This window comes from Aspergillus uvarum, assembly GCF_003184745.1.
Source record: "Aspergillus uvarum CBS 121591 unplaced genomic scaffold BO82scaffold_28, whole genome shotgun sequence".
Classification (NCBI taxonomy): Eukaryota; Fungi; Ascomycota; class Eurotiomycetes; order Eurotiales; family Aspergillaceae; genus Aspergillus; species Aspergillus uvarum.
Window position 1 is genome coordinate 288822 of NW_020291325.1, and position 22813 is coordinate 311634.

Below are 22813 nucleotides of genomic sequence, written 5' to 3' on the forward strand. Positions count from 1 at the left end.
AGTAGCCGATCTCAGCGCACGACTGAATCTTGAGTGAGAGAGGAATAATCGATATATCGAAGGTCTCCGTTTCGACAAATCTATTTCTGTTGACCTATCGGTCTTTCCCTGGCCACAGAGGTCATCGCCCTTTACTACCTCCCCCAGATTTTGCAAAACAGGTGTGCCAACCGGCTAGATAATGACTCCCACCGCTGGTTTGGGTATCGAAATGTGCGAAGGGTGCTTCGCCCGCTGATTGCAGCTCTACTTGGTCGAGTTGAGAGCAACCGCCATATGTGCTTTAAGCTTGACACTTAACACAGCGAGGCAGAAATCATTCTTCTTGGGACCCGCGTTGGTTGTTCACAGCGAGCATTCCCTTGACGGCTCGTCGGACACATTTCATCCAGTGCCAATTCTTATGCGCAGTCACGGAGAGGGAGCCGGCATATACTTCAGTCAGTGAGCCATCTTCCCTTGGCCATCGGTTCAAGAACGGGAAAGGTTGCTTGACGCTGGCCATGGCTTCGCGATGAATACCCACCACAAATATGATTCGGCAGCAGGATATTCGAATACGGTGTCCTTCACCGATGTAGAACGAAACGAGGAAATCCCCTGCTAGAACCAAGAATAACACGGGTGATCGACCGGTCATATCATCTAAATAACTTGTCCTGTGTAAGGATCATTCCGAGATGTTGTTCTGCTCCCTGACCAAAGTACGCATCACATGCAGCGCCTGACGCATCTCCTACTATGTCACTGATAGCTGACACGATGGTCATGCTGTGCCGCTGGATTGAATCCAGGAAATCAAGATTTGAGAGCCATAGAAGGCGCTGATCCAAGTTCTCATGAGTACCTGGTTGTATAAGCCGAGCTTTGTGGGAACGGATAGTGTAGGAACAGACTCGAAGCTCAATCCTGCACAGACAAAGCAGCCATCAGTTGGCATAGAGTCTTCCAGTAAACCACTGTACAAGGCATGTGACAGACTCGTTCCTACTCACCGGAGTTGAGCGACCAGCAGCCGAGTCTCAAGGTCCTTGGTAGGGGTTTCAGCCAAGAAGTAAATAACAGTTCTCAAAGCAACTCCTCGTTTCACATCCTGCGATGAAGCCCCAGAAGCACACGATGGATAATCTCGAAAATGGTCTCTTCAGGAATGGGCACCGCCAGCCCCTTCTGGGCCGGCCGCCACGTCCATTTCTCATGTCCTCGTCTATGGCCTCTTCCGCGTTCTGATTAACGATCTCTTCCACGTCTTGCTCCAGGAAAGTTGGATGACTTTTAAATCCACATCCTGATTGACGTCCTGGGCCACGTTGCTCTCCACCCGCTTCTTCTCATGGTGTATCTTCTTCTCCCTGATGCGCGCCATATTTCTTTGGGATAGGTTGGAGGAAACGAGCATTCGCCTTTCACATACTCCAAACATGCAATTCACATAGCATTGCTAATTGCGATTTCGGGTTGACAGGTCCTCGTCTTCGACAACAACGCACTGTTGCTACTTGCCCAGGCTCCTCTGGCACCGCGTGCCTGAAGGAGCTTTCCTTCGTGGATGTATGCGCTGTTTTCGTATTTGTCGTAGGAACAGTCGGTCGGTTGGTCCGGGTCTCTGGTCTGCGGTTATCCTCGGACTTCCGGCAAACCGAACACGTGCCGCTAGAACGCGGACGTCTTTTTCGCCCACACGGTTTCCGGTATGAGAAACGTATCATCCAGGTACTTAGAATCCAGAGCTATCGTGAGGGATTTAGAGGCTGAACCTTTCAGGGTTCTCACGTGAGTGAGAACGGTAGGGGCGGGGGACGGCGGAGGATGACCGCAGCTGTGTCCGAGAGGCAAGGCGACTGTCGGGGGTCAAAAAGAGTCGTAGAGGAATGTTGACAGCTGTAGGGGCTGTGACATTCCTTTGTCGGTAAATAAATAAGACTGATAAGCTTCTGCTCGATAAATTGTGAACGGCAGGCGCAGGTGTGCCCGATGAGACGCCAGTGACAACGAATGCGATGCGAGGTTTGGTACCTTCCTTGGTTCCTTGCCAAAAGCTCAATGATCAGCTCACCTACTGGCAGAATAAGTTCTTGGGAGCTCGGCCTGTCAGACCAATATTGTAGAAAGCCCCTGTCACTTCATCGCCATGTTAACTCGTCAGAGGGGCCTAATTCTTCGATCAACATGTAGTCATTAGCCGAAGCCCGAACATTAGCGCAATCATAGGATTGAATGGATCGCAGGATCAAAACCATGATGCAGGGTCATATAGCAACCAAGAGTCCTTTTGGGGACCCTTCAAGCAAAGACAGTTTGATAATCTCGTCTGCCAGCTTCAGAAAGGCTAAAATAAACCGGTAGCACGGCGATTAGACCATCGATATTGCTAGGAAAAGCGGCATGGTTCCTGAGCCCACTCCGTACCCAGCAAGTCCTCTTGTGTCCTTATCTGTCTCTAAAGTCACCACCCATCCCCAAAGGGCCCTTTGCAATATAATGTGAGCTAGGTCGTGCCTGTTCGGGGTCATTATCTGGCTACTTGGAGTTGGTCAATTGGACCTCGATGCCAGTACCAAAATCGGGTTCTATAATGCGTATTCAGGTGAGTGAGCGAATACAGAGAAGGGGCTATAGGTCACTTTGGTGAACACCTGAATTGCGCCAGTTTAGGTGGCGACTTCGAATTAGGGCTCAGTGTTGAATCCGCCGCGCGGAGTTCCTCTAGCATGCCCATTCGAGGGCATTCTCGCTCACGGCGCAGGTTTGAGTTTTCCAAGAAATTTTGCCCTGAGTCACTTGGTTTAATTCGGAAGTGAGGCAAAGAATCTAGTTCTTCTTCCAAAACGTGTCGTCACACGCTATGGTGATGATAGAATCGACTCACCCACTGCATCTGGCATCAGATCATACTCTGTAATTTCTTAGATTGCCTTGCATTGTGGTTCCGTTCGGCCGCGCAGTAGGCTGTAATGAGCTCGACTCCTTTCGCGCGAGGTCCAACTTGTCTGACTCTTGCAAGTAACATTGGGGTTTATTTGAATGAACCAGGACTGTTAGCCAGCCCGATGGACAGGAAGAGACCCAGTAAGTTAAAGCATCTTACATCATGTCCGACCAGGCTGCCAGTGTCTGTGGAGGACCGTGGAGAGGTGGGGATAGACAGACAATAAAAAGTCAGCACCACTCTTGATAAGTTGGTATAACTTCAATATCTGCGGGTTAACTCATCCTCAGAGAGAAAGAATAAGTGCCAGTCTGTGGAAAGCTCTTCCGATATAAGGGTGGCGTGCCTCTAAGCCATTCAGTGTGCAATCTCAAAAGCCTATCTGTTTGAGATTTTGGGGAACATACTCTACCCAAACCAGCGGCCAACTTCTTGGTGATTCCTCTGGTCGATAAGGAGAGGAAATTTGCATACTTCTCAGCACGATGGTTCGAGTTCGTGGCGTAGGCCAGCAACCTGCGCACTAGCCGTCAAGTTCTTGGAGAGTTTCGTCCACCTGCCACTGTTGATGACAATATCGCCCATGCCATCCGTTGGGAACCGTGACTCGATCGAGTGACATCAGTGCCATGATTTCCCTAACAGGGACCGAGCTGTTAAACCATGAAGCTCTGGACAATAAGAGAAATATGAAGGGGAGACTTAGAGGTTCTTTGACCCAGCAGTTCAACTTTGCAGCTCTGACTGTGAGCTCAAAGGCCACCCCTTGTGAGTCGCGGGTGAGTGGTTTGCATGGACTAAGTGTAGATATTCCTTCGCAGAGGGCGTTTGTTCGTCGCAGGTGATTGTGCCAATGACCAATCATCCAGCTCGCAATGCAAGGGCGGCCTTAAACCTGCTAGGTTCAGCTCGTTTAGGTTGGGTATGGCTTCGCGTCTGCAGTAGCTTTGCTTCCGCGATAATGCCGCAAGTCTTTTGTGCTGTAGTCGCAGTTAATCGGGTGGTCCGGATCGCGGGTGGGGGGGGAGGGGGGTTTCCTGGCCGCGGACCATCCATAGCCGTAGCATGTGCCGCTCGAAGGCCGAGGCCCCTGTTGCGTAATCGCTTTCATCGATGAGTGGGAGCTTGGTGTTTTATTTTGGTTCAACAGCCATCGCGAGAACTGCAAAGGGCTGCGAGCTCGCATACACTACTTCCATCTCTATAGGCGCAAGCCACGCCCGCTCTCCCACAGTACTGCTTGAGCGTGGTTGTATAGGGCTTCATTTGCTCTAAATCACGGCAAGAGCCAAAACTTATAGTCGCAATGTTGGAAGGTTGATGTAAGCCACAGGTGCTTGTGACACTCGAGGAATGAGTGTCATCTCGTCAATCCCGTGCAACTATCTTAGGTTCACCGACCTGCTACAGAGTAGGCGCCGGTTTTAGACAAAGCTGGATCCGGATTCTTCCCACTAGGAAGGCTCCAGTAGGTTTTGGCGCCCGCGCCCTGGTCACGCAGTTGAGATGCGAGAGAGGACTGGTCTTGGATTGCAAGCGACTGTAAATCCGAACTCCTCCAAGCCGTTAGCTCCAAAGTGTTTGCGCCTACCCATATTCTGGTCTGTGGTATGAGAATTTTATATCGGCAAGAGGAGGATGTGGCACGCGGGGATATATTGAAACTTAGGACCGTTCCACGGCCGCGCTAGGAAGCAGAAAACGGTCAGCGCATTGACAGCCACGCACCAATGGAAGTAACTCACGGGAAACTCACGGGAAGAGAGAATCAAATACCACCGGATGCATCAGCTTATTTTAACAGGCCAAGACCTCATAATTGATCAGAGAAAGGCGAGCCTGGAGCGATTCCCTGAACTGCAGGACAGCGTATGTCAGCTCGCGGGCGCCGTTTTCAATCAGACAGCGCAGCTCCAGCATAGACATTCAATACCAGGCACCATACGAGGGGAGAATATATGCACACCGTCCTAGCTTTGGAATGAAAAGAACGTGTGCAATGAAGACTGCATTGGAGAACACAATCCACGCTGCACTGTATCGGTAGCTTGAGTAGCATGCAGTCTCACTGCATTCTGCAATCGAATCTTGCAAATGCACCAAAGCTGGGTGGCGAAACTCTGCGTTTATCAAATGTTTGTGCCATGGGTTCAAAATTGCGGAGAGCCAAATATCTTGCAAAAGTCAATCGTCTTGTTGGCATTTGCAAAATTATTGCCTCGGCTCCCACAGACATAGACAGGTACTGCTTAGTATGAAGCTATATTTTGAGGTTTCACGCTGGAAGGCTTTAGCAGCATTCCAGGGCGCGAGCGTTTGTACAATGATGGGATCAATACAAGCGCGAGCCTGGATGGTGTCAATGTGAAATACGGCCATGCTAGTATTTTCATTTTGGCGTGAGATTGCACCTTTTATTCGACGTAGGATTATGGTTGTATCCCTGAAGGTCCACGTCAGTCTTCCAAGCAGTGGGGAAAAGGGTACATGAAATCTTACCTTGGCACTGTCCATGTCTCAACCTGTGCTCAAATATAGCTCAGCAACAGGCTTTGCAGGGCTTGTATTAGGATCGTAATGGTTGAATGTAGTCTCGGAAGTAGACTTTGCGAACAGGCACTCCGTCACGCTCAGCTTTCAAAGATTATGCTGACACACAAAAGTCAAGAGGCCACTCAGTGCATTCCTGCGGTCCCTGTGAAAAAGCACCGAAGAACCATGAGCTGAAGGAAAGGCATACCTTAATGCTGGCACTGGTGGCGCATTGCATCGGTCCGTATCACCAGTCTTCCAGACCCAATTTTTCAAGGCTATAGCTTGAGTGCATCCGACCCCGTTGCTTCAACATCATCTCGGTACTCATCATGCCATCGGTCGGCACTAGCCAGCCAGCGATGTCCTCCGCCTTTTTCGCCATCTCTCTGAGCTTTCTCATGCTGATTGGTATAGCGAGAGGGTACTGCGACATCACAGTACAGTAATACCGCCCACCATAAGCAAGGTACAGGCTCGTGGGGTCTTTGACAGGGCCTTTCAAGGTGTCGACTATGTTTCTCGTACACCTGGTTCAGTTCTTAGACTGTGTTCATAATCGTTTCATCAATGTGAACCAACCGACGCAGATCAGAAAAAATGTAATTTGTCATTGAGGGAAAGTGTATCAAATCAGCAGCCCGTTGAGGAGGCTGAGGCAGATAATAAGGACCAGTAAAGCTCCAGTTATGTTAGGCTGGAAATAACCCAGGTTTCTGTTTGCCGTACCCTTACATCTGGTTCTCTTGTGTCTTGAGCGTCTCGCGTAAAGAGACAATGGCAAACATCAGATTGTATACTGATGCAAAACCCACCCGCCGTGAGAAGGTGAAGTAACACAGGAGGAGGGGTGCGGAAGTGTACGGCATCCATCATGTTGATCGGGCTTGTTGAATGGGTTTCGTATTCTCCATTTCGGAACTATAAGTCCTCTTTAAGGCCACAAAAGTGATCATCTTTTGAGTAACCTGGCGTCGTAGGTATAAAAGCCGACGCGGCTGTTCATCTGTCGTCGCCTCAAGGTGTTAGATGTGACGTATCGAGATCAAGGATGCCGGGCGAAACAACCATCATGGTACCGGAGAAGATGCTTGATGTACTCCTGATATTTCATGCGCACACAGGGCGTATCGAACTTCGCTTTACCTTGCGGGAACAATGTCAAGATGCCTAGGACATAAGGGGCAGAGATCTGTCAAACGCAGACGCTTTGCACTGGTCATACAGCTACTCAAGGGCGCCCTGGTCTTGTGACTCTCTGACTAGGTTTCCCCGAATGAGAATCCTCAATCCTTTGTACCCGAAAGTGAGGGTAATCCCAACGAGCAATCTCAATTTCGCTCTTTGAGAAAGAGGATATATCCCCGTACATGTATTGTGAACAATTGATTGTCCTCACAGCTTTTCCATGCCTTTTGTTTTGATGTAAGAGGTGGAACAGCAGGTGGAACATGGCACAAGAACGGCGTAGAGAAATTCGGACCACAAGAACCAACTTGAGGGACGCAATGAGATCGCACAGGATGAAAGAAGAATCATAAGTAGGTGAGAAGAAATTGGACATCCCCAGGGCCCAATTTCGAACCGCCGGAAGGGATTTGAGTCGATCATCACGTCAAAAAGACCCAAAGCAAGTTCGTGAATCTCGAGCGTGAACCAAGCCCCACGAGCAATGTCTTGTGCCCGAGAATTAAACACCAACTAGATCAGAAGCATGGGTCACTTGCCAACGCCACGACAGGCTTAAAATGTGATTGACACCAGGGGTTCCAAGCACAATGTCGACCGGACTCTTTGCGATCTCCAGCATCTCAGGAGACGGATACTGCGCAGGACTGAAAAGTCTGATACCTGACCCCTCGCAGAGAGGCAGTACCAAGTTTGCCGTATGAATGGCTTTTCCTTTAGTATCGACCAGATACAGGGTTTTTCTTCGGCCTTGATCGCCCACATGCCGAAGGATACTTCCCAGAAAAATCAAATCAAGAATGAGCAGGAGATATAAGAAAGCCGAACGCTGGTGTGTAAGAGTCCACCTGGGCTCGCACACACAAGTGCCGAGTGGCCTTCTGCTGAGTCTCGAGAAGAATATCAGTTGGAGGGAGAAGATTATCTCAGCTTCCAGAGTTGCGATGTGGTTTTAGTTCTGTGATTACTGGTGTTTGATCTGCGAGCCTGCGCTGCCGTGGCTTGGCACCGCCACACTGAAGCTGACGGCGTCTTTCAGTAGCTCAGCATATCGTCACTTGCTAGGGCATCCACTCTGGTTGCTGTGACAGCTCGCTTGTGTGTTTTGCCATCACTCAAGGCGTTGCTCAGACGAAGCAAGAGCATGCAAGACTCCGTCGACTGACCGAAGGGCTTTGCATTCGACATCCAACTTTGGTGGAGCTCGGTCGCTCCTGCCCCCAACATCTGTGTCTTGGTTGATAACCAGGCGATCTCAAAGCCTTGAAGGCAAGATTGTCAGTCTCATTTTTCTTGGAAAAGAAAGGCTTTGAGTAGCACTTACCTCACTGAGCCTCTCCAAGTTCCTAGGCGGCAAGTCCTGGGTCTCGGAGAGCCATTAGCCGTGTCATAAGGTTGAAACGCCCAGACAAGTCTCGTTGTATCATGAAACGGGAGCTATCTTGTCAGTGAAGATCTGGCTGCCCACGCCGCTGACTTGGAATCTCCTTGAAGGACATCCATTTCGGCCGTAGTCATAGGACCAGCCTCTAGGCTCTGTTGACGAACGTTAGCCTTGATCTGCAGATAGACACATTTGACTCAGCTCAGACCGGGTCAGATGGAGGTAGATATCATGACTTACCAGGAGGCTTCTTCAGAGAGCGAGCATCGCTCATCGCTCTCAACCCTCCCAAGAATGAAGATTGTGAGAGATGAGTATGGCACAGAAGAAGAGTGAACAACTATGGGCGTGGGAAGTTGGAGCAACTTGATGACTTGATAAAAAGAAGTGGGCTGGATAGATGTGGATGTGATAGAAGAAAGTAGGCTTGGCTGAAGTGGGTTTGAGGAAAGAGAAGGGGCTTGGATAGAAGTAACGTGGTATAATAGAAGGAGGTTTGATAGAAAGAAGTGAGTTGAAGATGAAGAACAAGTAAAGAAAGAAGTCAAGCCATGAGATAGACCTCAACCTTGACCAGAGATGGAAGGGTGATCATGAAGTTGAAGAGAGGAAGGATGGTTGTTGGTGGGAGGAAGGAAGAAGGAAAGAAGAGAAAGGGCGAAAAGAAGGAGGAGGAGGTATTTATGCCTGAGGGCGAGCGAGAGCGTAGGCGGGGATTCACCGTCGTTGCGCAATTCACACGCATCAGTGCGGTGATGCTTAACTGCATCGGCAGTATTTCCATTGTCGGGCTGCAGGCGTTATTCACCGCCTTTTAGAGACATTAACCAGACCTTGAGATCATACAATTATTTGGCCGGCCATTGGCGATTCAATGCGCTGCCATGCGGCTCGACACTGGGCCAGTGTGGCTCGGCGCAGGGCCGGGCGCGGCTGGTGAGTCAAGAAGTGGGAGGTGCACAGTTGCCCACCTGGGCGGGAAGAGGCGGGAGCGGGTGGAAATGTTCCTATGTAGCAAACAGTTGTGAAAGATTGTGGCAGCTGCAGTGGGTAGGTGCATGCCTTGAAAGAGGTGGATCTTTCATCTACCTATTCTCTGGGCATTGCTTTCCAGACAAAGGCAGTTTCCAGCTGTACCCTCCAAACCTTCTGAACTATAGTATCTCTCTCTCTCTCTCTGGATTATGTATCTAACATAGAAATAAGTACAAAGAAGCCAAAGTACTGACATGATTATGTTGTGGAGAAAGGGTATAGCACTATCAAAACCGTCCTGCCATAGCTAAGCTTCCCCGGCCAGGGTCAGCGTTCCGGGGGTGGATTCGCCACGCTTTTCTTCCGCAACGACGGGCTTTGCCTACCAAAAACCAGAAAAAAAAAAAAAAAACCCCAAGGTAGACTTCAAGATGGCTCCAATAATTCTCGTTACTAAAAAGCCAAGAATACGCAAAGCACTAACTAAAAAGCCAGCCTTGATCCCAAGCTCTATTACAGAACAGAACCATTTACCCACTTCAGCCCTCCCCTCCAACCCACCTATCCTCCCAAACCTCCCACCCTTTCATCACGCCACAATAGTATAATTACTCGCCGTCGAGCCAACAACAGTCAAATAACCGGCCTAGACAACACAAACTCGTCATCAGCATGCATGTCGCCTGCTACACCCATTCCCCCAAAGAGAAAAAAGAGAAAAAAACCACATACCCCAACAAGATAAGCCCTCGACACCCCGATCTGCGCCGGTCCGGTCACGTCGGGCACCGTGATCGTGAAGTTTTGATACTGATCGTAGAAGCCCGTCTTATACTCCGGGTCATAGGGGCCGGTGTAGAGAACGTATTGCAGGTATTCGTCCGGGGGCGGGCAGGGGCGAGTGTCGGGGCAGGATTGGATGCCGATCGCGATGCCGATTTCCGTCATGGCTTGGATGTAGTCCTGTCATCATTGGATTGTCAATCCAGGATATTCTGTCTGGGTGGGTGAGAGTATGCTGGAAGAAGGCAATGGACAAAAGGAAAAGGGCAGATCATACGCCGCGAGCGACCTGGACGGTGATGGTTTCTCCAACTTGGAGTTCGGTGCCTGCTGCAGGAGAATTGATGAAGATGCCTTGGCCCAGGGCCGTGGTGGCGAAGGCTGCGAGGGCGAGGGTGCTCTTCATGGTCGCTGATCTAGATAGTTGGGTTGTGGTGGATGGTGATGTTGAGAGCCTCTTCTGTGAAATCGATGGACCTTATATAGTGATTCTCGCCTCATATTTCTGATACATCGCGGCATGATATGAAAGCTGCATCAACCTGCTCGATTCAACCAGACCACTCATTTTTATCTCAGATTTGTAGTTCGACGTCAGGCGTAGATGATGTCTCTGCTATATTTATCGATATTGAGGTTGCACGATCCCGTTGGTAGAAGCTCAACGCTGTTGTGAGACATCAGGCGTACCTCTCGTATTTCGGCCAATGCGGGGTGACCTCGTTGATAATTGCTTTTCCAGTTGTAGATCAGGCGTGTCTTACAGCTTTGCTGTCCTAAAAATGCCATCAGACTTGTTCTCATCTCCAAATCCCTCATCAGTGAAATGAAATCATACAGCATAAGCCCTACGCTGAGGAGGGGAGTAATGCGCAAAAAGTACTGCACAATCCCACCTGCCACGCTGAAATATACTTAGAGAAGACTCAGCCTCGCGACCCCAGAAATACTTCAGTGCAGCGGCGATACGAGGTTCTTGGCCAATGCTTGTCTTTGCCAAGTGCTTGGTTGCGGATTGGATGTGAACGTGGTCATCATGTACAATATTTGTGCAGTACAGTACATTTCGGCTTGCGTGTGCTCGGCCAAAAATTAGACTTCCACCACCACCATAGTGACTGGTTCTGACACAAAATAGACCGGGGCAAGATCATTCCTCCAACTCCTGCAGTTGCGCCAATTCCCAGTACTTGCCCCGCCTCTCCATGAGTTTCCGATGCGTCCCGCTTTCGACAATCCGGCCATTCTCGAACACTAAAATTTCATCTGCGTGCATAATTGTCTTCAAGCGATGAGCAACTGCGATGGTTGTCCGACCGGCCATTGCCTCGTGTAGGGCCTGTTGTACTTGATACTCTGAGGACGCATCTAATGCTGAAGTTGCTTCGTCTAGGAGTCTGCTTTCAGTCAGTTCCCTTGCCTAGAACCATGCGGTAGAGCCGAAGCCACGTACAGTAATTTCGGCTGCCACAGCAGGGCTTTTGCAATCGCCATACGTTGACGTTGACCACCTGAGAGGTTGGATCCGTTTGCTATGATGGGTGTGCTGAGTCCTTGGGGAAGGGACAACTACTATGTATTAGTCAAGGTTGCAGTGACCAAGTGGTAGCAGGTACTCACAATGAATCCATCTAACCCCACTTTGGCCAGAACAGCGAGAAGTTCCTCATCAGGGATGACTCTGTTATCACTGTGAAGAGCTTCTCGAAGATCATCGCCCACAAGGCACGGGTTCTGGTCGACGAGGGCGAAGTAATGGTAGTAAGACTCAAGATCATACTCGTCGACCGATGCCTCGCCAAGCGTAATGCTACCAGAGCCAGCAGAATAAAAGCGTTCAAGAAGGTTGATCACAGAGCTTTTCCCACTTCCAGTAGCCCCAACCAGACCGATAAAGTGTCCAGCGCGCGCATCCAGACTGACATCGTTCAAATTCCAGGATCCAGAAGAGCGGGCGGGATACCTGAAGTAAACTTTCCGTAGAGCGACATCTTTCACGGTGCTCGGAGCGGGCATAACACCTTCTGACGGAATCAAGCTCGACTCATGCATCAAGTTTTGCATCCGAGACGCAGCCACCTGCGCGCCCGCAATGTCCGGGGCATGCGCAAAGAGAGTCGACGCCGCCTGGGATCCCCACACAATAGCCGCGAAGCAGACGTAGAATTGCTGTATAGAGTACTCTTCTGTGGCAATGAGATGAACTCCTCCATACCAAAAGACAAAAGCGATGCCCAACACGCGGAAAAATGTCCCGCATGCATAGGCCACGCCGATGAAAATCCAGTATCTCTCTCTCGCGTCTTGCTGGATCTGGGCGGCAAATGCCGCGCTGATGGTGCTCTGCAGCCCGAGGACGGTCACGGTTCGGATCGCGGTAAAAGCCTCATGTGCGATCGCAACTGCATCAGAATTCCTTCTGATGTACCTTTGCACATGCATCACGATAAAATACTGCAGAAATCCTGACGCGGCGATGAACGGGATTATCGCCGTTGAGGCCAATCCTAGCTTCCAACCGAAAGCACACCCGACAACGACCCCGGTGACGAGCATGAACACACTTTCAGCTGTCAACCCAAGGGAGGTCCCAGAAATGCCGATGATCTTCTGCGCATCAGAAGAAAGGACACTGAGAAGGGATCCGGTTGAATGGGCCTCGTCATCAAAGAACGGGAACCCCTTTGAGAGGAGGGATTTGAAAAGGGAAGCACGGGCTCGCATGTGAAGCATGGATGCAGAAGCTGCGAAACAGTATCCCCGACCACAGTATATCGCAAAGACCACAACACCATGAACAAGGTACATCAGAGCCCAGAAACGGGCGGGGTGACCACCCGTGCTTAGCTCAGGGTCAATGATAGAAACAATTCCGTTCCCGAAGAAGATCGCGTGAAGGGGATAGCTCATGCCTGCAAGGATACCAAGAAAAACGCCAGCGACAACATAAAGCAGCTCTGGTTCATTGAGCTTCCAAACAAATCCAACATCACCCCGAAGGACAGGGGCGGATGCAGAGCCATTATGTGGCCTATGAATGATTGCACCCGATTCTGTAACGTCCTTCCAGTCTTCAGTTGACACATCCGCCGAAAACGAGTTTCTCTCATGATGCATCTCTTCCTGAGCTAGAGGCTCCGGCTTCATGCTCTGTTGTCTTACTAAAGCTTGGTACATGTCGCATTTGAGCATCAGTTCTGCGTGTGAGCCTTGATCCTTGATCTGTCCATCGTGCATGACGATAATCTTGTCGGCACGCTGGATCGTAGACAGTCGATGCGCAATCACAATTGTCGTTCTCCCCGTCATCGCTGCATCTAGTGCCTTCTGGACCTCTCTTTCACTCTTGCTATCTAGAGCAGCAGTCGCCTCATCTAGAAGCAGAATAGGGGGCTGGGACACTATCGCCCGAGCAATAGCGATTCGTTGCCTTTGGCCTCCGGACAGACCGGACCCGCAGAAGCCTAGTGCCGTATCGTAACCATCAGGCAAATCGGAAATAAAGGGATGGATCTGAGCAATTTTGGCGGCTTCGATAACCCGCTCCCTAATGACTGCTGCTGTCAGGCTCTACCTAGATCAGCATACGATCTTCCTGGAATAGGGTGAGTTGACAGACCTGTTTCAAAGAGACATGGAGACCATAGGCTATGTTGTCGTGAATTGACCCTCGGAAGAGAGCCACATCCTGATCAACGTATCCCATCTGGGACCTCAACCACGAGATGCTGAGCTCTTCGATGGGTTCATGATCTACCGTTATGCACCCGCTGGATGGTAGATATAGTCGCTCGAGAAGACAGAGCACCGTTGACTTTCCAGATCCTGAAGCACCAACGAATGCCACTGTCTGACCTGGTAGAACGTTGAATCTAACGCAGTGTAATATCGGTCGACTCGGTTGGGACGGATATGTGAAGTTCACACTGTGAAATTCAATACGCCCTTGGAGTGGCTCAATAGTGCGACCTGCAGAGCATGAAGAAACTGATGGTGATCTACACCCAATGACCGAAAAGACTCGACTGACTGCGTTATGAGCCTGGATGATAGCGGGCAAAAAGGGGAGAGCTTGGCTCAGCATTCCTCCGGCCACCGTCATTGCATACAGGATAGTCAACGCTTCTGAGATGGTACATTTCGCTTCATGGACTAAGCGATTTGCTTGCCAAATCTACACATCAGCGTTTGCTAAGAGTTAGTCAAACTAGGTTAAAAGGAAAGGAAGGCCTACATACACCTAATCCATTCGCCCAATGAAGGACAGTGAAAGATCCGGCAACAATGACACCGAAAATGAACCGCTCGCGACGCTCGAGCAGAATGGGAATCCGAATAGTTTCCTGGTACTTATTCGTGTAACGCTCCTGACTTCGGTACGCAAGAACAGCCCTAATAGCTCCGAGCACATCTTGCGCGAGGTTGTCTGCCTTTACCCAGTTCACTTGCCCTTGCCGTTGAGTCCTGCCCATCCAGGATCCAAGCCCTCCTACTACAAGCATCAGAGCCAGGGGCTGGGACAGCATGATGCCGGCAAACCGAGGGTTCTGTGCAAAGGCAATAATGATGGCCACGATGAAGCCGGCGAGTCCGGAGATAAGCATGCCCATTTTCTGGGAAAACCCTTCTTGGATCGTTCTTATGTCGTTGTCGACGCCAGCCGTCAGCTCGCCGGCCCCAACGGCATCGAAGTACTCCAGGTTTTGCTGGAGAGCAGCGGTGAGGTACTCTAACTGTAGTCTCACAGTGATTTTCTCACCTAGGCGATTGAATCCCCACGTGCTACACCAAGTCGATAGAAGGGATCCGATAGCTTCCTAGATCTATCAGCGATGCTCCGCTCCCGCTCGAATAAGCACTCACGGACCGATATATACTAGGCGGAGTGATAGTTGCCTGACCGAGTCTGCAATGGCGTGACTTGTTTCAGCATCATTTGAATTGCCGCTAATGAAGTGCTCGATGAATGATCCGAAAACGAGCTGCACAGGTCAGTTCAAGCTGGTCGCGGTGCACTCTGAGAATATAGGTATCTACCGTCACTAAAGGAAGCGCCGCACCAGCGACCAGCGCGCAGAAAACACATATCGCCAAGCTCCATCTTTCATGAAAAGTAGCATATCTGTAGACCGTGAACAATCCAGCTCTTCTCGATACAGTGTCGAGTTGCCCCTCGATCGCTGTGTCTTGGGTCTCCCGATCCTCGAAAGAGCAACGGGCAATCGGCTGGATGTCATGAAGCAAGATAGCATCAGACATCTGTCTTACCGGTATTGAACCTTCAAAGTCGGCCACTGATGGCTTATTGCGTACAAGTGAACACTAAAACCATCGCTGTTCTCAGTCACGTGAGATGTGAGATTTCACTCAAAAATTTAAATGTAGGAGCTTTGTTGCTTTGGAGGAAACAAGCTCTAAAGGAAGCTGATACGTCACGTTATCTCGGTGTGTTGAAATTCCTGGCAGGAACTCGGCGATGCACATTCCTCAATAAGCGCGCTCCAAGACTCACGGATCACCCAGAATGGCTTGGGCTTCCTAAGCATTAATTGCGCGATGGCTCTTCGCTTCACCCCACCTAACTTAATCAATTCTTGACCAATTTCTACTCTCCTTGCTGTAGTTGACTAAATAATGCACTGTAACCAAGAGAAACAATAGGATGGCTAAGGGCTGATCAAGCCAAATCGGGACGCGAGATTGGCTCTCGTAGAGGCTAGTAAATAAATGCAAGATAGCATCGACCACTGCAGCTGAAGACCGGGTTAAGCCCCACAATGGTCTTAACACCTTGATCTGTCCGCCCCAAAACTATCTTGCTTAGGCGCATGTCGATTCAGCTTCTCCTCTCCTCCAGGCCTGCATAATCAAGTTTTCAAGGGATGGTCCATTTCCATCAAAGCAAAATTCAAGTCTCTGACGATCTTTTCCCAGGCTCCCGCCTGTAAAGTGCACGAAAGCCACCAATTACCCGCGGCGTCTTTCCCCATCACCCTCAGCAGATTTCTTGTTGGGTACCCATCACTATGTTCGATATTACCCACATACGAGGGTCGCCCCAGCGGGTTGGCCCTTTCTGACAGGGGCACTCCTGGTCGGACCACGGCTGGGGAGAAGTCCAGCTCGAAGAACCGAGCCTTGTGATGGTTAGTGCAGGCCATGAACACCAGATTTGAGCCGCCGACGAGCGGGGTTGTCTTTAGCAGCGAGCGGCTTTGGAGGGACGCTAAGGCATGCACCTGCTCCTTGGTCCGGTGGCGGCTCAGCGCCCGACGGTTCTCTTGCGCCAATGTATCAATGTTTCCCTTCATGACATCCGGCACAGAAAGCAGCGTGTAGGAGGGAAAAATGGCGTTGCCAATATAAGCGCTGCCGGTCGGGAACCAGTCATCAAACAAATCCCGAACCTCAAACATGCTCATCGACATGATGGTTTGGTCTGGTGACGGGTCCAATGCATGGGTAACGCTTTTTACCCACCAAGAAAGCAACACGTCACTTTCACTAAGGTAGGAATCGTTGGATTGGGATGATTCCTGCAGCGCCTGCAGTCGCAGTCGTTCCACAAATTGGCCAGGGAGGAGAAGAAGGTGATCTTCTTGACGGTGGAACCAAAGGTCGAACAAGTGGCGGATCCCAAATCCGACCAGCCCAATTCCCTGAAGAACCCGGTCGGCGTGGATGTAGCTTGCCCCTGGAGCTTCACCCCCAAGCGAGGCCAGCGGGTCCTCAGACAGGTCCCGGAAGGGTGGCACATCACCAGGCCGGCCGCGCAAGACGGCTGTCCAGGCTCGCAGGAATGTTGAGCGCCCGACCGCGTCCATCAGCGTATGCGGGTATGTAATCGTCAACAGAGTCGAATCACCAAACAGGATCACATGAACCCTGAGCTGCGGTAGGTCGGATGATATCCAATCCCTTAGTATTTGGGGCGAGCCATCGCCACACACTAAGGGACCGAATTCAGCCGCGCGTGGGGCCAAGAAGGGCGCCTTGGTTGATGAAGTCCGTGGGAGCCGAGATCCTAATGGGTGATCATTGATACTTGTTTCATGTTTTGTCGTTGTGAAGATAAATGCCGGTAGGGCATCATCGTACTGGGTTGGGATATGGTATTCGAGCTTTCCCTTCGACTGAAGAACCCATTAGTGTACAAATACAGCCTCTCAGTCAGGGCCAAAGAAGCCTACGTTCAACCTCAAGCGCGCACCCAGCTGTCCCCAGTTTCCTATCTGAAGCAATTCGTGTAGTGCCTTGCGTAATTTCGTAACATCGAGCACATCGTCAAAGCCAAAGGTGCAGTCATGAACTAAGGCGCGTATGTGTGGAATATCATCCCAGACGCGTAGAGGGATGATTCGGTCTGTGGGAATAGTAGGAGCTTGAGGATGCTCAGAAAGCATTGATCCAAGACCCATTGTCAAGCTGTGTGTAGGACTTCCGCGAAGGATGAGGTTGCCCGTATGTCTCAATTTAGGCCTTATTGAAATCGAGAGGGATGGGTGGAGAGGTGATGGCAGGAGCTAGAAAAGAGGACCGCTTAAGGTAAATAAGTTACAGTACAGGACTTGCCCAACTGGGAAGGCTGCAGCTACCCGGCTACAGATCCTGGATTGATTCTTCGATGAATCGGCGTGTATTTCAATACGTGTGTATCAATAATTTATCAATATGATCACATGTGAAGCAGACAGGACATCAATCTTCCTGAATTAAGCCAGCAAGGCCAGCCATCAATACTATCATAGAACCTCAACTCAACCCAACCAATACACCATTGTCGTTCTCCAGGGTCATCGATATCCTCTCAACCCACGGTCCCGGATTGTAATCTGTTACGTTTGAGAATGTCTGCATTAGACGAGCAACCATGTAAGAAATGACGATCATAGCGTAGCGTTCTATAGAGTCAAGATTGACGGTTAGTGCAGTTGTAGGTTGAAGTCTGGTGCATGAGTACTCACGTCCGGGACAAATTCGAGGGCCCTTGTTAAATGGTATAAACCCGGCGACGTCGGCGCTCAGCTTTTCCCATCGCTCGGGTCGAAATTCCTCGGGGTTTGAGCCGAAGCTGGCCTCCGATCGGTGGCTAGACCAGGAAGAGAAGACGAGGACATCGTCTTTGCGGATCAAAATCGGTTTGCTGCCATCGAGCCCGCCACCGAATGGCAGAACAGTGTGTTTGTTTGCAGTTCGCGCATTCAACGGAGCTGCTGGGAAGAATCGCATACCTGTAGCGAGCTTTCATTAGTGATAGAGTAGGTGAAGAATACTGAGGACATCCTTACTCTCATGGATAACGTATGTGAGGTAAGGAATCTTTGTGAGCTGGTCGTATGTAGGGGGATTATGTCCTATTTCCTCCAAGACAATTTGTCGTAGTTTTGACACTACTCTCTCATGCTGTGACAGAAGGAAGAAGATTCCCGATAATGTAGTAGCAATGCTATCGTTAGCTAGCAAGATACTCAAAGTCTGGTTTGCCAACTGAGCAGCATCTGCTCCTTTTTCATTCAAGCCCTTCATAAAATAGTATCCCTCTGCGTTGTCTTGTGAAATTCCCTTTGCTACTTCCCGCTCCGCATAATCCATAACGAAGCGACGCGCCCTTACACAAGACTGTCGAAACTCAAGTTTCCTCGAAAGATGGCGCAGAGGGCCTCGGAAGCCATCACGAACAATAGTCTCCTTGATGACATGCAAGTCTTCCGCAAAGTGCTTCTTCGCCGGCGCGGGACTGGGATGCAACTTGCCGACCGAGTCACCCAAAGCGAATCCGCTCTGTATATCAATTGCAAGGCTGATGAAACATTCCTGGATATCGAACCTTTGACCATCAGGCGGTACACGCTGAAGGAAGGTCTGGAATTGCTGCTCGAACATTGCAAAGTCACAGATTCTGCGATTATTGGACAGCTGGGTACGCAGCTGGTCGCGCATTACTCGCCAGTCGGGGCCATCTACCGTGAAGATGCCATGTGGTGTTATGGGATTGAACAAGGGGCCACGCAGCTTGGAGCTGTCATAATCCGCAAAGCCCGTTGAGAGTATATGTTTGATGTTGGCAGGATCGCATGTGAAATGAATGCGATAACCCAGAATCTGAGACATATAGGTATTTCCATATCTCTTGAAAAGCTTATCTGTATAGTCGAGTGCAGTCATATGGCGGAAATGGTAGGCGAATTCGAGCAGTTTCGATACACCTAAGAGGTCCAGCCGAGAGGATTTCTCCTTGACCACATTCCCGCACCCGTACTGTTGCTCGAGCGCGTATAAGCTGTGTGCTCGTCGCAGCTTGAACAGCCATATGAGCACAAGAAAGCCTAGTACGGCCAGTGGGAGAGGTCCTGTCGGTATTCCCATGGTGATGCTTGCCTGACTCACAGTCCTCGATCTCGATGCTGGCTCAACAATTCAACCGGCTATTATTCGACAGTCTTTGGCATCTGGGAGGCGTGTAGGAGCACTCGTAAAAGATCAGCGCTAGTTCTTGCAGGTACAAACTCCTATCCTGTCTGATCCCCGCCAAAGCGAAGCAGGGAAATCCAGCATCTTTGGGGGGGGGACCTTCCGCGGTCAATTTGGGAAGGCATGACTCAAGAGATATTAAACATGAACCGAGGCCCCTAGCCTCAGCTGCAAGAGAGATCACAAAAACGAAACAAACTTCCAAGGACAAAAGCTGTCATGGTCAGATGTGATGCATCCTCCTTGACACCCCACACCACTGCACGCCGATCCTGCACTAGCTATGCACGAGAGTAGCGCTAGGAGATTGGCTACCCTTGCAACACCAACCAGCTGAACATTTCACGCTAAGCACTCATCAATCGCACAATGCAATAGTCTACGGAGATAGCATCGACGTGTTGCGGAGACATTTCTTGCTCGCAGCACCAAAGTCTGATCAATCCATTCATTGGCTCATCTTCTTTGGAGCTCATGCATATGCCTCAGGCAAGTAATCCAACAAGTACATGCGCAGTACTTAGACTGTGCAAAGGGTCTAAAGAACCCTTCTCTCTTGCTTGGGTTCTCAGAGTCAGAATCTCCTTCACTTTGAGTCAGTAAACCGACCGCCCATGTACATTTCCATGGAGCATAACCTACCAAGAAAGCATTAAAGCATCAGTGCACTTCCCGTCTTTCATCGTGTCCAAATCCCACTCGTCAATCGAAAGCGATCATAATCAGCAAAGGAAACAGAGACATATCATACAATGTCCAAGACAATGGAACTCGCTTCGCTCGTCAAGGACACACTCGATCAAGCGACCGAGTTCTCTCGGGAAACGGTGCATCCAGACGGTCATTGGTGCGGTGAGCTCAAATCCAACGCAACCATTACGTCCGAATATGTCTTCCTCCGATACGCTTTAGGTCTGGATCTGACGGCCGATGGACCTTCGTATGTCTATTGGCTTCTGTCCGAGCAGAATCCGGATGGCTCCTGGGGTCTGGCTCCAGAGATTCCCGGCGACGTCTCAACCACAACAGAGGCATATCTGGCCTTGAAAATACTAGGAGAAGATATCACCTCTGTGCCCATGCAAAGAGCGAGGACGTTTGTGCTTCAGGCCGGGGGAGTGGCTGCTGTCCGGGTGTTCACGCGTATTTTCTTGGCTACCTTTGGGTTGTTTCCGTGGACTTCGATTCCACAAATTCCGGTAGAGCTCGTCCTTCTGCCCTCTTCGTTGCCAATTAATATATTCAAATTGGCATCATGGGCACGAGGAACAATCGCCCCATTGTTGCTTATTTGCCACCACCAGCCCGTGTATCCGTTGCCAAACGGACAGTCGGCGAGCAACGACTATCTCGACGAATTATGGACGGACAGTACGAATAAAAACGTGCCCTACGGCAAGTCACTTTGGTCCTTGGCGGCAGACCGCGACGCAGCCGGCTTAGCATTCACCGTTGTCGATAAAGTCTTGTATCAGCTCGGGGGATTGCGATCGGTACCGTTCATGCGCACGTATGCTCGCCGCAAGTGTGTTGAATGGATCCTTGACCGACAAGAAACCTCCGGCGATTGGGGTGGAATCTTTCCCCCGATGCACGCGAGTATGTATGCTTTGCTGCTCGAAGGATACCGCCTTGATGACGAGCCGGTGCGTCTCGGGTTCGAAGCTCTGGAACGTTTCGCCTGGCAGGATGAGCAAGGAAAGAGGATCCAGGCCTGCGTGTCTCCAGTCTGGGACACAGCGCTGATGACCGTTGGGCTATGCGACGCCATGTCTACCGACAAGGGACATCTCGAACGAGCGGTGAGCTGGATTCGACGTCGTCAGATCTTTGACCTGCGCGGAGACTGGCGCGTCTACCGTCCGAATCTCGCGCCTGGGGGCTTTAGTTTTGAGTACGACAACACATGGTACCCCGATGTAGACGACACTGCGGCCATTATTCTGGCACAAATCAAACAGGACCCGAAATCGGTATCTTCTTTCTCCGTGGTGCAAGCAACGAAATGGATATTGGGTATGCAGAACCCGGATGGAGGCTGGGCTGCCTTTGATGTTGAGAACGACAAGCTCTTCCTCAACAAGATCCCTTTCAGTGATATGGACAGTCTGTGCGACACCTCCTGCGCCGACATCACAGGTCGCATCCTTGAAGCATTTGGGTTGTTGGTGCGAATCCCCGATAAGAGCAAAACAGTCGTGCATCTCTACCCTCAGCTTCGTCTGGCTTGCCATCGCGCGATCGGCTATTTCGCCTCCACCCAAGAGTCCAATGGAAGCTGGTTTGGTCGATGGGGGTGCAATTATATTTACGGCACTTCCCACGCGCTGTGCGGCCTGGTCTATTTTATCGACGAGGATAAACGCGTTCAGAGAATGGCAGATCTTGCCATACAGTGGTTGAAATCTATCCAGAATGTTGATGGTGGATGGGGCGAGTCATTACTCACGTATAAAGACCCAAATATACTGATCAAGGGGCACAAGTCCACTGCTGCGCAGACTGCGTGGGCGCTGATGGCGCTGTTGGCATATTTGCCGCACACAGATGAGGCGATCGAGCGAGGCGTCAGGTATCTCGTTGAGTCAATGGAAGTTGTCGGCCGGAAGACGGAAGAATGGACGGAGAAAATGTACACGGGAACAGGGTCGGGTAAAGTGCACATGGGAACTTGGACGGATAAAATGTACACGGGAACTGGGTTTCCGAATCATTTTTATCTGGGATACGTGTATTACGCTCATTACTTCCCCGTGATGGCGTTAGGAAGGTATATGCGGAAAGCCTCGGCTCAAGGATGATGCACGCGTGGTACTATTCTGTAGTAGACATGAGGATTTAGCATACCATGAACATAGATACCATTCCAGCTCTTTGCGTGTAGCGGTAGCCTACCTCGGTCCAAAACATGCAGGAGAATTGAGGAGAGATTATCAAGGACAAATCATCCTAATTCCCTACATCAACTGCCAGTCGTGCTTGGTAAAGTGCATCAGAAGGTCGAAGGGCGTGAGGCGAGTGCCGTAGCTTTGAACTCCCGCAAACGTGCACTTTAGAAGGCAGTTGTTGTATTATTGGGCTGCACGGGGTGGATCCAAGTTGTTTTCCTGACCTTACCGTCAGTACAATGTTCTGGGTCGTGTCTTCAAGGCTATTTCATGTTTCGTGGCCAAGGCCATGTGGCCATGATGACGATCTCACCAGTGGCTTGTACTTCCATCCGGGGCATAATCGCTCTCTATATTATTTCAAATGATCAAAGACGTGTCTTGGAGTAAGCAGAAGTATTTCCTCTGCGTCTTTGGGAATACAGACTGATATCCATACAAGTCATCGAGAAGAGAAGAGAGACTGTGTGTCACAGTCCGCTTCCACACCACCTTCTTGCTTCAACCTGATCTCATCACAGCGACTCATCTGCGACTCAGTTGTTAATCTGCGCTTTGTCCAGCGTGCGAGTGAAACTGGAGGGTTGTCTGCGTTGACATATAGTCAAGATGAAAGATCTTTGGTTCCATTCTGCGGCGGAGAGAATCGACCAGAAGTTAGCA

General features: G+C 50.3%; 5 protein-coding genes across 5 annotated transcripts; 1 reads left to right on the plus strand and 4 right to left on the minus strand.

Annotated features, from left to right (window-relative positions):
- Positions 1–9587: 9587 nt before the first annotated feature.
- On the minus strand, positions 9588–10229 carry BO82DRAFT_354582 (uncharacterized protein). Its single transcript, XM_025635236.1, has 3 exons — positions 10069–10229; positions 9741–9971; positions 9588–9654 (listed from the first exon to the last, which is right to left on the minus strand). The coding sequence occupies exons 1-3, from the start codon at positions 10195–10197 to the stop codon at positions 9598–9600; spliced, it is 417 nt and encodes a 138-aa protein (XP_025491767.1). The 5' UTR covers positions 10198–10229; the 3' UTR covers positions 9588–9597.
- Positions 10230–10941: 712 nt separating this feature from the next.
- Positions 10942–15050, minus strand: BO82DRAFT_335933 (ABC transporter ATP-binding protein; the record flags this gene model as incomplete). The annotated part of the gene is made up of 7 exons (XM_025633320.1): positions 10942–11188; positions 11245–11360; positions 11412–13361; positions 13411–13965; positions 14030–14604; positions 14659–14773; positions 14829–15050. The coding sequence occupies 7 exons, from the start codon at positions 15048–15050 to the stop codon at positions 10942–10944; spliced, it is 3780 nt and encodes a 1259-aa protein (XP_025491768.1).
- Positions 15051–15658: 608 nt separating this feature from the next.
- Positions 15659–17194, minus strand: BO82DRAFT_335934 (LysR family regulatory protein; the record flags this gene model as incomplete). Its single annotated transcript, XM_025633321.1, has 2 exons — positions 15659–16924; positions 16982–17194. The coding sequence occupies 2 exons, from the start codon at positions 17192–17194 to the stop codon at positions 15659–15661; spliced, it is 1479 nt and encodes a 492-aa protein (XP_025491769.1).
- Positions 17195–17498: 304 nt separating this feature from the next.
- BO82DRAFT_310691 (cytochrome P450 monooxygenase afumB) lies at positions 17499–19130 on the minus strand. The gene is made up of 3 exons (XM_025632386.1): positions 18065–19130; positions 17756–18022; positions 17499–17692 (listed from the first exon to the last, which is right to left on the minus strand). The coding sequence occupies exons 1-3, from the start codon at positions 18954–18956 to the stop codon at positions 17544–17546; spliced, it is 1308 nt and encodes a 435-aa protein (XP_025491770.1). The 5' UTR covers positions 18957–19130; the 3' UTR covers positions 17499–17543.
- Positions 19131–20026: 896 nt separating this feature from the next.
- Positions 20027–22063, plus strand: BO82DRAFT_284006 (terpene cyclase/mutase family protein; the record flags this gene model as incomplete). Its single annotated transcript, XM_025631440.1, has 1 exon — positions 20027–22063. The coding sequence occupies one exon, from the start codon at positions 20027–20029 to the stop codon at positions 22061–22063; it is 2037 nt and encodes a 678-aa protein (XP_025491771.1).
- Positions 22064–22813: the final 750 nt, after the last annotated feature.